General features: G+C 44.0%; 1 protein-coding gene across 2 annotated transcripts in view; it reads right to left on the bottom strand.

Annotated features, from left to right (window-relative positions):
• The window catches only part of Itpr2 (inositol 1,4,5-trisphosphate receptor type 2), a 384,041-nt gene that overhangs the window by 343,644 nt on the left and 24,030 nt on the right, over nt 1-16,367 (bottom strand). For both annotated transcript variants that reach the window (XM_028757612.1, XM_028757613.1), the window contains exon 2: nt 13,088-13,158. In XM_028757612.1, the coding sequence (XP_028613445.1) occupies nt 13,088-13,158 (71 nt within the window). The remainder of the gene's footprint in view (nt 1-13,087; nt 13,159-16,367) is intronic.

The raw sequence follows: 16,367 nt of genomic DNA, 5'->3' as shown, positions 1-16,367 counted from the left end.
GAGAGAGAGAGAGAGAGAGAGAGAGAGAGAGAGAGAGAGAGAGAGAGAGAGAGAATCATTTTCTCCAGGACGAGTTCCCAATAGGTTCTTCAGTCCCTAGCTCAGTAGGTAAATATATGGGGGAGGGGTACAGCAAGATTAAGGCAGAGGACATCATGGGTTTGTGAGTGGGGATATGAACGAAGTTGAAGCAGGAAGAGAGAGGGTTAAAAACAATGTAAACACAGTACTCTTGTATGAAACGCTCACAAACTAATTAAAATTTAAAATAATAGTAAATAGGTATATGGCATTCTTCCTCCCACTGCACATACTTTTATGTATGCTATAAAGAATGTAAGAACTGAGCCAACCTGGCGTTTCATAATATGCCTATCGTGGGACTGCAGGGATGACTCAGCACTTGCTGTTCTTACAGAAAATCCAGGCTCAGTTCCCAGCACCTGATTAGCTCACGGCCACCTGTGGCCCCAGCCCCAGAGGTTCCAACATCTTCTTCTGTCCTTCGCAGACACCAGCATGCACACACACACAACGCAAAACACACAAATGAATCTTTTAAAAGTTTTAATTATCTTATTTTATATGAATGGGTGTGTTGCCCACATCATGTCTGTACTATGTGAGCATCTGGCAACCACCAGAGGCCAGGAGAAAGTGCTGGATCCCCTGGAACTGGAGTTACAGGTGGTTTAGAGCCACCTGTGGGTGCTGTGAACCTAATCCAGGTTCTCTGGAAGAGCCAGCATCTTTAACCACTGAGCCATCTCTCCAACCCCCAAACAAAGCTTTTTATACATGCCTATAGTATGGTAAGTTTAGAGGGGCTCTGGAGAGTGTTTAATTAAATTTGTCCCAGCTCTGTCACCTAGTAGCTATTAAGAGAACGATAAATAAACCTTTGGCCTATATAAGTCATTGGTGATGAATGGCCTGTTCCTCTGAAGTGCAACATTATCTCCAAATTGAAACATTTGGCCCAGGAGCTTCAGGTAAAAACAGGAGATAAACTAAAATGCAAGTACCTGAGAGAGTAAGACCCTGGAAGAGGCTTTAGGGCCCTCCGGGCATTATAAAAGGAATTGAATAGTTGCTGAGGATAGAGGCTCTGACCAGCCAAACTGCAGAGAGAAAGATGCTGCTGCCAATGCTCACCCATCGGGACTGGCTTCTGGAGATGTAACTGCTTTTGAGTTATCCCTACTCCTTGCAAGTAACCTTTCACCCATACTCCTTGTGATGATTTATATATGCTCGGCCCAGGGAGTGGCACTATTAGAGGGTGTGGCCCTGTTGGAGTAGGGTTGGTCTTGTTGGAGTAGGTGTGTCACTGTGGGTGTGGGCTTTAAGATCCTCATCCTAGCTGCCTGGAAGCCAGTATTCTGCTAGCAGCCTCAAATGAAGATGAAGAACTCTCAGCTCCTCCTGAACCATGCCTGCCTGGACACTGCCATGTTCCCACCTTGATGATAATGGTCTTAACTTCTGAAGCTGTAAGCAAGCCCCAATTAAATGTTATTTTTATAAGAGTTGCCTTGGTCATGGTGTCTGTTCACAGCAGTAAAACCCTAACGAAACACTCCTGTTAGTAATCCGAATAAAAATGCATTGATTCACCAAGTAGGACATTAGTGCAATTGTTACTTTGGTCTATTGTGAGTTTCATTTCTGGGGTGAGTAGACCTATGTGCTATGTCTCCCCAGGAAAAGTCTGTCACACAACAACTGAAACAATTTTGGGTTTGTTTTGAAGGTGTGGCCTTTGGATTTCCGTTACGGCAGCTAATAAAATATTATTAAAATATGGCTCATCAGGTTAGATAGTATGAATAATTTAATGACATAAAGCAATTAGAAAATCAACTGGCGTACACTAAGGACTAGGTAAATATTAGTTGTTGATAGATCTTTTATCATAATCACTTGTTGGTTCACTTGCAATCACCTGCTCCAGGCCAGATATACGGCAGCAGCAGCAGCTTGGTGCTTTCATCTCTGGTGCATTCAACAGAGGCTTGATGAACCCATCGTGGTTCAAGGTGGTATCTGGATGTCGCTGTGAGCACCAATCTTTACTACTATACAGTAACAGCAGTGGGAGTAGCACAAACTCTAGAAAGCTGTCCTCTGAGCTAGGTAGGAAAAATTGTTCCTGAATTACTTTCATGAAAAGGTGAATCATGGGTCTGAAATCCAGGTGCCCCTCCACCTCAGACCCAATCCTTCCTAGACAACCTAACTAAGAAGCATCGGCTGCCCTTAAAGCCGTTAGTTAAATCTCCATCCACCCACAGTACCTCACCATCGCTTTTTATTTAGCCCTTATCTCTTCCTACCTTGAGGTGTAAGTATTTGAATACACCTCTTATCTCCCTCAGAAGATTACAAACTCCTTGAGAACCACATTCATATCCAACTTGTCTGGAGTGTAGCAACGCGATCACATGGCACACTATGCAGACTACACATTCCAGATCTCTGATGATTGTCTTCAAGACAGTCTAGCATGGAAGATTCCCCAGCTCCCCACCTTACTTACTAACTGCATGCCCATATGCACGGAATTCCCATCCTAAAGTACGAAGGGCACCTTGGTAAATGGGACGTCATTAGGTCATGTGAGATCACGTGAAAACCATTTTAAGCACTTGATGTTGAGAATTTCTATATTTAATATATTTTTTTAAAGACTTGCTTTGGAGTTGGAAAGATGGCTCAGCACCATCTCAGAGCACTGACTCCTCCAGCAGAGGACCCAGAATCAGTTCCAGCATCCACCCTGAGTGGCTCACAACCACCTGTAACTTTAGTACCAAGAAAAATAACGCCCTCTTCTGGCCTCTGCAGGTACTGCACACACATGGTACACATACACAAAATAAAATTTAAAAACAGAGAAAAAAGATTTATTTTTTACTTATGCAGATTTGCGTAGTCCATGGAGGCCAGAAAAGTGTGTTAGAGTATCTGGAGCTGGAGTTACAAGTGATTGTGAGCCACTCAGTGTGGGTGCTGGGAACCTAACTCAGATCTTCCTCAAGGGTACGTAGCTGCTAAGCTGGCTCCCAAAACTCTCTATTGTTTCTTACTTGCAATCTTAGCTATTAAAATGCTCAGATAATGATATTTGTTCAGTACTTAGTAAGAATTTAGACCAATAGCCTCATACACAGTTTGAAAGGGGAGATTATAACATGAACTTACACCACGTTTATTTTTTATTTATTGGGGGGCTGTGTGTTTGTGCGTGCGCGAGTATGCAGATGTGTGTGTGAACTGTGTCTATGGATGCAGTTGTGCAGGCCACAGCATACACTTGAAGGTCAGAAGACAACTTTCAGGCATTCATTCTTGCCTTCAGCCTTGCTGGAGCAGGGTTTCTATGTCTCTGTAATGGTGTGCTCCTAGCTAACTGGCCTTTGAGCCTCCAGGCATCTTTACTCACAGAGCAATCTTCTTAACCTCTTGCTTCTTACTCATAAAGGGTGAACTAAACTTCACAATTAAATCTAGAAGTTAACCAAAATTCATATGATATTCATCTTTTTTTTTTCAGATGCACAATTCATTGTGAGTGCGGCTTTCTACAATTCACAGAACTTCCAGAACAGCCCTTTATTTCCTTATCACTCAAAATCACAGGAGTCTCCTTCTAATGAACACTAAGTGCTTTAGATTCATTTTTATCGTATTTATTTTATTTTATGTGTATAAATGATCTCCCTGCATGTGTGTTTGTATACCACCTGTGTGCCTGGTGCCTGCGAGGTCAGAGGAGGACACAGGCTCCCCTAGAACTGGAGTTTTAGTTGGTTGTCAGGAACCACCCAGGCCCTGGGAGCATCCAGTGCCCTTAAGCTCTGGACCATTTTGAAGTGTACATTTCTGGTTTCTTGAGAGACTCGGTTGTGTCATGTGGTGTTTTTCTGGAAGCTGACTTGTGAGAGGATGTTTTGCTGAGGCAGACACATGAGAGGATGTGTGATGTTTGGAAAGAGTATAAATATAACCCAATAGACAGTAAATGATGCTCTTGCATTGGTTCGCCTTGCAGTAGTTTGCTGGTCTTCCCTGATCTTTGCTTGTTGTGACTTCATAGAGAGAAAGCACTGGAGAATTTCTTGTGGTATTCCAGCTGCTTCTTGCCACTTCCTTGGACTCCTGCTGGCTCAGCAGGGCCTTGTGGTTTCTTCTGGATCAAGCTGCTGCTACTGGTTTGTGTTTGGTGTTTGCCAACTGGACTGGAGTGCTGCTTCTATGTTTGATGTTTTAGACTGGACTGCTGGTATCCTGACAACAAAGATCAGAATTGCCCCAAAGAACAACTTCTAAATGTGTCCACATCCCACTTGTCCTATTAACCATCTTTCTCCCCTACCCTCGATTGGTGGGCCAGAAGAGAAGCAGAAGCATTTAAGAACCCTTATTAAAGTAGCCTTTGAAAAATCTAAGCCTACACCATCTCTCCAGTGCTTTAAAAATGCACAGATTTCTGTAGTCCTATGTAGCTCCACAAGAGAATGAAACAGACACTGGAATCCACTCCCTCTCCTCCTTCTCTAAAATCTCACTGAAGAAAATAAACTCATTAGCTCATTTCAACTGTCAATTAGGAGTTTAGTAGTAGGGGTTAGCTACAGACAGAGGTTATCACAAACACCGCTATCTACAGTCCAAGTAATTTCCAAGTGAAGGGTGTTTAAAGGTCCTAATACAGATTCATGTAGCTGTTGGCTTGGAATCCATCACAGACTTCCAAAGTTCTCTGAGCAACAAATTATTACATCAGAGTTCGAGTTGACTGAAAACTTGAAGGAAGAAATTCCCTTGAGCTTTAAATATGGTCTCCAAGACCAAGATGACCTCTCTCTCTAGAATAAACTCAACAGTACTGTGTTCAGTCCTTGGTGAATCTCAAGTGTCAAACTCACCCACAAGGACCTTGGCAGAAAACAAACAAGGCCACATGTCGGCTAGAGAACACCTGAGGGATTTGTAGTTAGCGGCAATATAAGAGAGTTAAAACGTACCAAGAATGCAGAAGAAAGGAGCTGAGGATATCGCTTGAGACAAATACTTAAGGTGGGGGAAGGCTCAGGTTCTCTCACACGGCTGTGAAGGCCAAGAGGTAGAATTTCCAGACAAGCAAAATTCCAAGATCAGGAGAGTGTTAAGCACTGGTCTCAGCTCTGCCCCAGAAGGTCAGTGACCTTGCGATGGCTGTGTGACCTCATTGCCCTCAGATTTCTGAACTCCGATTCTGAATAGCAACATTTCTGGTGACAAAATAACAAAGCCTAGGGAGCCTGAAATATGACGCTACATGAAAGTATCAGACGCCCAATAAACTAAGCTGATTGATTTCAAACTTGAAATAGTTTGTCATTGAGTATGAAAGATAGAAAAAAAACCAGGACACTAATGCTAAGCATGGTGGATGCTGATAATCACTCACTCGAGGTATGGAAATAGGAAGATTCGAGTACAGTCTCTGCTACAGGGCAAGTCTGAGGGCAGTCTGGGAATCCTGAATTCCTGTCTCAAAATTAAAATAAAAAAAGCATATGAATCCAAATCTGAAGAAATTCCACAGAACAAGTGTGGGTCTGGCAGAGGCAGCAAGTGAAACATATACATGTTACAAAAGACTTGCATGCTTAACCACCGGGGCCTGAGGAGGTGGTGCTATGGGTAAAGTACCTACTACACAGCACGAGGACCAGAGTTTGAATCCTCAGCTCCCGTGTAAAAAGCCGGGGTGGCAGCGTGCATGTATAACTGGGGACAGTTGGTCTTGGGGACAGAGATTAACTTTTCTGGCTGAAATAAGAGTCTCCACATTCAGCAAGAGACCCTCTCTAAAAAAAAATATGGAGGAAAGAGATACAGGGAGACACCTAATATTGACTTCCGGCTTGCCCCCCCCACACACACACGCACACGCACACACATACACATATATGCATGCATCTGTGCACACATTAACAAAAGTCTTCATTTTTGTGTTTGGATGTGCAGCCTCCATGGCTGGAAGCACAGAGTGAGGCTGTACCTTCAAAATGCCGTCTGCAGTCACCAGAAAAGGAATCAGGTTAAATCAGGTTAAATCTCCTCACTGGTTACATCTAAGCCCCTGATTTTTCACCACCTGCTCTTTACGTTGCACAGAACAGAAATTCTTCCTTTAAATTCCAGCTTCTGAAACATCATGACTTCTGACCTCTAAACATCCAGTGCTTGGCAGGAGTGGCCCTGTGATAGACTTGGTGGGTTATGAAATAGGCAAGAGTCAACAACTGCAGGATCTCAAGAGTTGAAACATTCTAGTCCAAAAGCCCAACCTTGGGTCAGGGACCATCTCTTTCCTCCTGGGGACAAGCTCCTTGGTTTCACCTTCATGTCTGTGTTTCCTCACCCCTAGGGTCACAGAAGGACAAATAAACCACTCTTGCTTTCATTTAAGTCAGCTTCTCCTCACGGCACACACAGACTTTTGTACAATTCCATTCTTACAAGACAGTTTTACAGAAAAGGGAGAGACGCAAAAGGAAATAGGAAAGAAACCAATGTAAAACCAACAAAAAATAAAGGAAAGTAACTCTCTTCATTTAACACAGGGAATGTGAAAGTATCCATCAGGAAACAAGACTAGCAGTAAATCAGGTTGACATTGTGACCTGTGAGACATAGAGGTGTGAACATAACCTCTGTGGTATGTGTCTCTAGACTTTAACCCCCACTTAGGTGAATTGTAACAAAAACATCAAAAGAAGCCAATCCATAAGAAAGTCAATAAAATCTCCGGCTGTACTCTTCCAAAGCATCCAGGGCAAAAGCAATGAAGACTGAAGAAACATTGTAACCCTTAGAAAACAAGGAATGAGGTACCAAACGCAGCAAGGAATCCTGGGGGAAAGGGGGTATGTGGAATGGAAGAGTGGAAAAACCTGCACAATCCAAATGACTCTGGAATTTACTATCGAGCAGCTCACACAGAGCAAGCTCTTACTTTGAACAAATGACCTATGAGATACAAGCTGCCATGCTTTCCGGTCACAGACAGCCTCCCTGCCTTTGGAAGCACCTGAGTCTCACATCTGGGCATGTCTGTGGGATGTTTTTAGACAGGCTGACTGAGGGAGGAGGCCAGCCTGGAGGGGGCTCACCCCCAGAATAATAGCATGAAAAAAGGTGAGAGTCAACAGAGTACCCACAAGTACATCTCTTCTTGGTTTTGTTTTTTTTTTTTTTTGGTCACAACAACAAGAAATGTGGCCTCTACACAAGGCTTTAAGGAAATAGAATAGGGCAGAATTCCCCAAGCCAGCTTTACAATTCTCCTGGACAGGCACCTTTATCACAGTCTCAAGATTGTTTTTTAGAAACAAAGAAAGTGGGGGTGGGGTGGGGTCATCTCTACAATGTGCAGGAAACCTGAGGTGGGGAAGGCTCCCAGGAATCTATGAAGGAGACCTTAGCTGAGAAGCATAGCAGTGGGGGATATGGAACCTCAAGTAGCCACCTCCTGTAGCCAGGCAGGTTCTCCAGTGGAGGGCTACAGACATCAACCCGCCCACAAAACCTTCGACCCAAAATGTGTCCTGTCTACAAGAAATGAAGGGACAAAAATAAAACAGAGACCGAGGGAATGGCCAACCAATGACTGGCCCAACTTCAGACCGATACCACGGGCAAGAACCAATCCCTATTAATGATATTCTGTTATGCTTGCAGACAGGAGCCTAGCATAGCTGTCCTCTGAGAGGCTCCACCCAGCAGCTGACTGAAACAGATGCAGATACCCAGAGTCAAACATTAGACAGAGCTCAGAAGTCTTGTGGAAGAGTTGGGAGAAGGATTGAGGGACCCAAAGAGGATAGGAATTCCGCAGAAAAACCAACAGAGTCAACTAACCTGGACCCTAGGAGACTCTCAGAGACTGAACCAACCAAAGAGCTTATACAGGTTGGATCTAGGCCCCCCGCATATATGTAGCAGATGTGCAGCTCAGTCTTCATGTGGGTCCCTCAACAACTGGAGTGGGAGCTATCCCTAAAGCTGTTACCTGTCTGTGGAATACGTTCCCCTAACTGGGCTATCTTTTCTGGCTTCAGTGTGAGAGGGTGAGCCTAGTCCTGCAGAGACTTGATGTGCCAGGGTTGGGAGGATACCCAAGGAGGGAGGGCTCCACCCTCTCAGAGAAGAAGGGGAGGGAGAGGGGGAGGGACGGTGTGAGGTGGGGACTGGTGCAGGGTGGGGGTGGCAGTGACTGGGATGTAAAGTGAATAAATAAATTAATTAATGGAAAAACAAAAACAGAGAAAGCCAAGCATGATGTCACACACCAGTAATCCCAGCACATGAAAGGTGGGGACAGAGACAGGAATATCAAAGTTCCAGGCCATCCTCAGTGGTTTCTACGGAAACAACTGTACACTAGGCTTTGAGGAACTCTGGAAGTTTGTTTAGTTGCAGCTTCGTTTTCTGTGCTGATAAGACAACTGAGATGATCTCGTCCCCCCGGCCAAGCTGTTACGCTTCATCAGATCAGATGTCCCTGTTTATAGAAGACCATCAAAGCAGGGCTGACGAGAGCGCGGGTGTGATGGACACTGAACCTTTGCCTGAGCAGCCAGCCGGTAGCATCTATTTTCTAATTGTGCATGGCCTCGGGGACTCAAGGAAAGGGTTGAGTATACAAGCTGGGGGAGCCTAAGGGCAGGGGATCCCGTTAGTATTCTGTCTAAGCTCCTCCCCACAGTTACCTGGCAACAGCCAGGCATGCTCCTCCCCACAGTTACCTGGCAACAGCCAGGCATGCTCCTCCCCACAGTTACCTGGCAACAGCCAGGTAGGCCTGGCCCACTATAAAAGGGGCTGCCTGCCCCCTCCACTCTCTCTTGCTCTCTCTTGCCCCCTTACTCCCGTGCCTGCAGGTTGTCCTCTGCCCCCTCCCTCCTTCCCTTCCCCCTCTCTCCACGTGGTCATGGCTGGCCTCTACTCCTCTCCTCTCTCTCTCTTCTCTGGCCATCTTCTTCCATCTCTCTCCCCACCTTTGCCCTATCTCCTGAATAAACTCCCCCTCGTGGAACCCTTTGATCTGGCGTTATCTGTCTAAGCTACTCGCAAAAATCTAACAGACCCGGTCTGTCAGACACAGAGGAGACATCATTCATGGTCCTGCAGACCTTCTAAGGTAGTTTGCTTCAAGGTCACCCACACTCCTACAGTAAACCTTACCTGTGCTCTGTGTACAAGCCCAATAAACCCATTGGTTCCCCGGGGAGAACTCTGATTTGTCCTTGGAACTTTAGAAGGAAGTTCTAGACACATCCTCAAAGGAAATATTCCTCATGGCATATTCCTGGGAAACTTTGAGATTGTGCATGGTTGGGAAATCATTAACTTCAACCATTCTAAAACTTTGGTTCTAAAAAAAAAAATTTAATTGCTCAAGAAATCAGAGGACTTGAGCCAGAGTCACATGTCATTGCTGGACACTGAAAGTTGTTCAAATTCACTTGAGAATAGCATGTGCCCAGCTCAAGGAGCTATGATGATGATGGCCTATTGTTCCTTCACAACGTCTAAGGAAGAAACAATCAGGTTCTGGAAACTTGGCCAAGGAGTCTGGACATGCTAGGCTGGCGATTCCCACAGTCAGCTCTAGGGCGTGCAATGGTTTTTACAGCTGCAGAGGCAGACAGGAGAAACAGACACAGGCAGAGGACAGAAGTGCCAACAGAACTGCAACAACAAGCTGCCCGTGGTTGAAGCTTTTGAGAGAGTTTGCTCCTTTGCTGTTGGGAAAACCAGGCCGGAGGCCAGTCAACTTTAGAGACCTCTGTGCTGGGCTCTGCCAGAGAAGAGTTGGACTTTCAGACATGAGGTGTTTGGGTCTCCAACTGGAAAGGATGCAATTCTCTGACAATAGTGGAGGGACAGAGATTTAGTTTTAAAGTGAAGCAAACTAGCAGGGAGGTGAGCTAAGAGTCAGATTACAGGAAAGCCAGGCTCCTGCTCTGACAGTGATTCACACCTTGAACCCCTGCCCACTGGATAACAGGAAACATGCATCTGGGTCCATCTGCCTCTGGGCACAGGGCTGTTAGTTCCAGCACAGATCTGTTACCCTCCAGAGCCTTCCTGTTCTCCAAAGTAACCTGCCCTTTCACACAACCTGCTTTTGGAAAGGGCAAGTCCCACTGAGAACCAAGGAATCGGGCTGCTGAAACTCACAGCACAGACCTGGGATGCCCTTTGAATCAAGTTTGATCACATGATCCCAGAGAGAGCTTAGGTATCTCAACCACAGTATCCGATGGCCGTTCAGGGGAGGAGAAGGAGTCTTCCATGGGTAAAATTCAATGACTGAGAAACAGAAAGAAAAGGAAAGTAATTTCTGCTCCAGAAGAGGGTGGAGTAAGATCAGAGCCAAACATGTTTAACAGAGTCACGTTGTGCCCTTTCATTATAACATTTGTATAAAGACGCAAAATGCGTCTGCAAACCTTTCCCTGGGAACACTGCAAGGCTTACAAACGCTCATCAGAGGACAGTGTTCTTGCTATCCAGTTCAACTCTCATGGGACAGTGACAGATGTCCTTGGAGGTTCCCGGCAGGTGACCCACTTTAGATGACAGAGCCCCTAGACAATACACTCAGATCCTGAAATTCATGCTTTTCCCCAGACACAAAGACTGTGCTGTCCCAGCTTGATTTTGAGACTAATTCTCTTTTGAACTTTCTAAACCGGGCTCCAGCAGCACAGGGGATCGTGTAAGAATGAAGAACTGGGACTACAAAAAATTAAAAAGTTTTCACACCGTGAAGAAAAGCATCAGCAGAATGAACAGAGTGGAGGAGAACCTTTGCTAGACAGACCTTACACAAGGAAGTTAAAACTTAGAATATATGCCAGGCTGTGGTGGCACCCGCATTTAATCCCAGCAGAATCAAAGGCAGGTGAGTTTCTGTGACTTCAAGGCAAACCTGGTCAACAGTACAAGTTCCAGGACAGCCAAGGCTGCACTGAGAAACTCTAATTTGACAAAATAATTTTTTAAGAATATATATAAAGAGCTGTGTGCTGGCTGGTTTCATGTAAACTTGAGACAATACGGGGCTGTTGGAGAAGAGGGAATCTCAAATGAGGAAATGCTTCCATAGATATCACTGTAGGCGAGCCTGGAGGCCATTATCTTAAATACTGATTGATGGAGGAGGGTCCAGGACATTGTGGGTGGGACCAACCCTTCGATGGTGGTCCTGGGGTCTACAAGAAAGCAGGCAGAATAAGCCATGGGGAGTTAGCCAGTAAGCAGCAGTTCTCCATGGCCTCTGCATCAGCCCCTGTCTCCAGATCCTGTCCTGACTTCCTTCAGTGATGAACAGTGATGTGGAAGTGTAAGCTGAATAAGTCTTTTCCTCTACCAAAGTTGCTTTTGGTCACAGTGTTTCATCACAGCAATAGTAGCCTTGACTAAGACAAACTGCAACAGTCAATCAATGAATGAGACAAAACTGTCAATCAATAAATGGGCTGATTAAATAAGTAGTTCCCCCAAGAAGAAATACAAACCATCATTATACAAATAACATGTTTATGTTCAACATCCTTAGCCAGTCAGGAACTAAAACTACTTAGGGATGAGATTCTATCTCATCCGAGTCAGAATGGGTATGACCAAACAAAGAACAAAAATCAAATGACAAGCTGGAGAGAGAAGGCTTCATGGCAAGAGCTTTTGCTGTTCTTGCAAAGGACACAGTCACTTCTTACTTCTGGTCTCCGTGGGCATGGCACACATGTGGCACATTCATATGCTCTCAGGAGCACACATGTACATGCATACACACAATTAAATAAGTTTTATAAAAAAGAGAAGATGTAGAGAAAGAGGAATCCTTAACCAGTTCAGGGCTCCATCAATGGTTAAATGGATAATAAAATGTGGTATATACACATGATGGAATTTTACTTGGTTATAAATGTAATGAAAGTGTAAAATTTGCAGGGAAAAGGATGGATCTAGATATTATTATATGGTCCTGGCTAGGTTTTTGTTATTGTATTTTTGTTCTTTTGTTGTTGTTTTGGTCCAGTGTGGGGTTTTGATTTGGGGGGAGGGGGTTGTTTTGTTTGTTTTTTTGTCAACTTGATATCTGGGAAGAGAGAACCACAATCGAGAAAACGTCCCCATCAGATTCGCCTTTAAGTAAGTCTCTGGGGCATTATATTGATTATGGCTGATGGGGGAGGGGCAGCTCATTGTATTAAAAAGCAGTCGAGCCATGGGAGCAAGCCAATACGCAGCGTTTGTCCACGGCTTCTGTGTCAGTTCTTGTCTCCAGGTTTCTGCCCTGACTTCCTTCTGTGATACATTGTAGCCTGAGAGCTGTAAGATGAAGTAAACTGTTTCATCCTCAAGTTACTTTTGGTCCTGGTGTTCATCACAGTAACAGAAATCCAAGACAGATATTAAGTGAGGTGACAGCTCAGAAAGATCAAAATCATACGCTCTCTCTCATACACAGATCCTAGTTTTTAATGTTTGTATGATGTTGTAATTACTAGTTCTTGTTTTCTAGAATGTTCTCCAGGTCCCATTAATCCTTTTGCAGCAGCTGAGTTATAATCAACCTGCTGCTGCAACTGGTTTCTCAGCCAAGGAGACCATGAAGCTCTAGGACAACAGTTACAACATGCCATCTGTGATAGGACCATAAAAGCCACATTCACACATGGGACTTTCATAAAGATAATTAACAAGCTAACAATAAAACACTATGACATTTATAACATGACTGCCACAGAAATCTATAAATAAATAGTATTTAGTTATATCTACTGGCTTGAAAAGTTCATCTTTCATAGGTAATTACCAGTGTTTCTTGGCCGTCTAGAGATGCCTCATTGCAAAACAAAAATTAGATAATTCTTCATAGATTCCTCCAAATTTAACAACAAAACCTATGGGGAAACTGGAAATGATTTTCACTGAGTAAAATTGTAGCATTATTTACCTTAAGACACAAAATAATCTGCCCTCTAAAGTCACACACATGGTCTTTTTTTTTTCTTACCTCTGAACTTCTTGGGTGGGTTGGCAAGGTCCCCCGCCTCTGGGTGCACCACACAACGGTCATCCACCAACCTAGAGGGAAAGAATGTTTATACTGTTAACATCATCACACTCATAAGCCACACACCGCACAAGGACTTCGGGTAAATATTTACAGTTTGAATACTCAGAAACTTCTTGAGAGTCCGAGATTCATAAAAAGATTAGGTTCTGGAAAGAATAGGAGGCATGAAGTGGTAGGAAACTTGTTAGATTGGTCATGACCTTGACAACCACCAAGCTCAGCTGAGCTATCTAAAACCCTGTTGAGGGAAATGCCCTGACCTCTAGGATGTTGTGAGAATAAGCACTGACCAACAGGCAAGCTGCATATATATATTTAAAATAACATGCCTCAGATCAAGCCAATACGTATCCAAATATGGAGAGGGGAGGGGCTCACAAGGCTCCGCTGTTAACTGAAGAGCATTTAGCAGGTGATAGCTGAGGAGAAACAAAGTTATTTTTCTTCAGAGGTGTAGGTGTAGGACAACTTAGCAGGTTGTCCATGCTGAAATAGATGGCCCTACACTCTTGTACAAGTAGTGGGTGACCCAAATGACTCACTGGATAACAGGAGGGCAAGGAGGAAGAATGAGATAGGGCAGAAGAAACAGAGACAGAAGGACTGGGAGGGAGGAGCTAGGGCTGGGTTCAATGTAAATACTTTGCATTCATGTATGAAATTGCCAAAGAACAAATGATTTTAAAGTACATGTACATATACACATACCTCTACATATGTACACATAAAAACATAGAGGCTGGAGAGATAGCCCAGTGGTTAAAATAGCTTACAGCTCTTATTGAAGACCTGGATTTGATTGCCAACACCCACATGGTAGCTCACAACCATTTGAGCATCCAGCTCTGGTTCTGGGCCCCTCTTCCCATCCTCCAGCTCCTGCATACATTCGATACACATACACACTCTACATACACACATATGCATAAAATGAATAATTTTTAATGGAACACAGCAAAATATCAATAGTGGTCAGGGGCCTGGTACAGTGGTGCATGAACTTGAGAGGCAGAGACAGGTGGTTTGAGAATGACCAAGTCTACTTGGTTTATTTAGTTACCAACGGGATCCATTTATGTGTTTGTTTGTTTGTTTGTTTGTTTTGAAACAGGGTTTGTTTGTGTTGCCCAGGCTGTCCTGGAACTTGATCTGTAGACCAGGCTCACCTTAAACTCAGAGATCCACCTGCCTCTGCCTCCCAAGTGCTGAGATTAAACCATGGGCCACCACCTCCCAGTTAAGGATCTACTTCTTAAACCATCGGATTGGGTGTTTTTCCCCCTATGAGATCAGATTTCCTTGGGAGAAGAGTGGTCAAACAGTATCACAAACATGTAGAGATATAATCCCTGTAATGTTGATTATATACACATATCTATGCATGTTATTCATGCTAGTTACTAAGCATGGTTGACACAAGCTGCCAGGCAGGCAGAAGTCACTTTTACAGGTCTTTAGATGGTGATTTCTTAGAAACAGGAAGTTGAATTGTATCCAGAGAGCAAAGCCTAATGCCATCACCCCCAATCCAACTTGAGTTCCTGACACTGAGCTGGAAAAGCTTCAAGCAGCCTTGAGTGTATCACAATTTCAGACTCAGAAAAAACACTGTGGAAGAAAGGACAGATTTTCTAAGGAGCCAAGACATATTAAGAATTCAAAGCACAATGATTTAAAAAAAAAACCAACTCAGTCCTATTTAGGGTACATAAAAATTATACAAGTGACACTTGCCTCATCTCTGAGAATCCCATTCTAAGCTCCGCCCCCTAGTCTCAGCACTACACAGTCTTACAGAGAAAAGGGAAGGAAGACAATCAGATCACAGCAAGCTTCTGCAAACAGGGTCTAGTCTTCCCTACCCAGAGTAACCTAAGGAGCCCTGCTCCTGATACAACTTCTGTAGAAAGTAATGACTTCACTGAAAGACTTAAAGAAATAGAAATGAGTTTGAGAAGAAGGAAGGTGAAAGGAGGGGAAGAAGGAAGCAGAAGTGTCAGTCTGCCTGTTATAAGACATATGTTACAGGACATATAAGACCACTGATACTAAAAACCCAATAGGCTGGGGCTGGAGAGATGGCTCTGTGATTAAGAGCACTGGCTTTTAACAGAGGAGTAGGGTTTGACTCCTAGCACTCATATGGCAGCTCACAACCATCTGCAAGTCCCATTCCAGGGATCCAACATCCTCTTTAGGCCTCCAAGTGCAACAGGCACATATATGGTACATGGATATATGCATGCAAATACTCATACAAATAAAATAACTAAATAAAACTTTTTTAAAAAAATGAAAATTGAGCATGTGTGCACCCTGCTGTTCACACATCTATTCCTGGGTGTGCATTCATCTTAGCAAGGTGAGGAATAGAAAGGACTGCGGGTTGAATGTAATAAGGTACATGGAGGAGGAGCTAGAGAAAGTAAGCTGGAGAGAGGAAGGAAGAAAGGCGAGCCATGGGGGAGACAATGACCAATAGCAAACATGTGGAGATGCCTCGGATCAGATACTTTGTATCCTAGTCAGGGTTACTATTGCTGAGAAACACTGTTAACCAAAAGCAACTTGGGGAGTAAAGAATTTATCTGGTTTACTTGTCCACATCAAAGTCCATCATTGAAGGAAGTTAGGGCTGGAAATCAAACAGGGCAGAAACCTAGAGGCAGGAGCTGATGCAGAGGCCATGAAGGGGTGCTGCTGCCTCTGTCTTGCTCAGTCTGTTTTCTAATAGAACCCAGGACCACCAGCCCAGGGATGGCCCCACCCACCATGGGCTGGGCCCTTCTACATCACTCACTAACAAACAAAATGCCCTACAGGCTTGTCTACAGACTGATCTTATGGAGACATTTTCTCATTTGAGACTACCTCCTTTCCAATAACATTAGTTTGTGTCACTGGTGACATAAAACTAGCCAGCACATACAGTAACCTGAAAACTTAACTTAAAAGAAGAGTGTGGGTACTGGAAACCTCACTATTGTCAGAGTAAGCATATAATATTGTTTACTGAAATTACTTTATGCATTTTATTAAGCAGGTGAACACCAATTCATATATATGTAATATGAATTTGAATGACTTAGCTTATAAAACATAGCAATTTATGAGACTCTATAAGTCCAGCTGCAGCACACCCATGATCCTGACACAGCTGACACCCTGCCGTCCAGCTGCAGCACACCCATGATGCTGACACAGCTGACACCTGATG

Source organism: Grammomys surdaster, unplaced genomic scaffold (genome assembly GCF_004785775.1).
Source record: "Grammomys surdaster isolate TR1022 unplaced genomic scaffold, NIH_TR_1.0 126176, whole genome shotgun sequence".
Lineage (NCBI taxonomy): Eukaryota > Metazoa > Chordata > Mammalia > Rodentia > Muridae > Grammomys > Grammomys surdaster.
The sequence above is the reverse complement of the archived record's forward strand: the minus strand, read 5'-3'. Positions and strand labels throughout refer to the sequence as shown.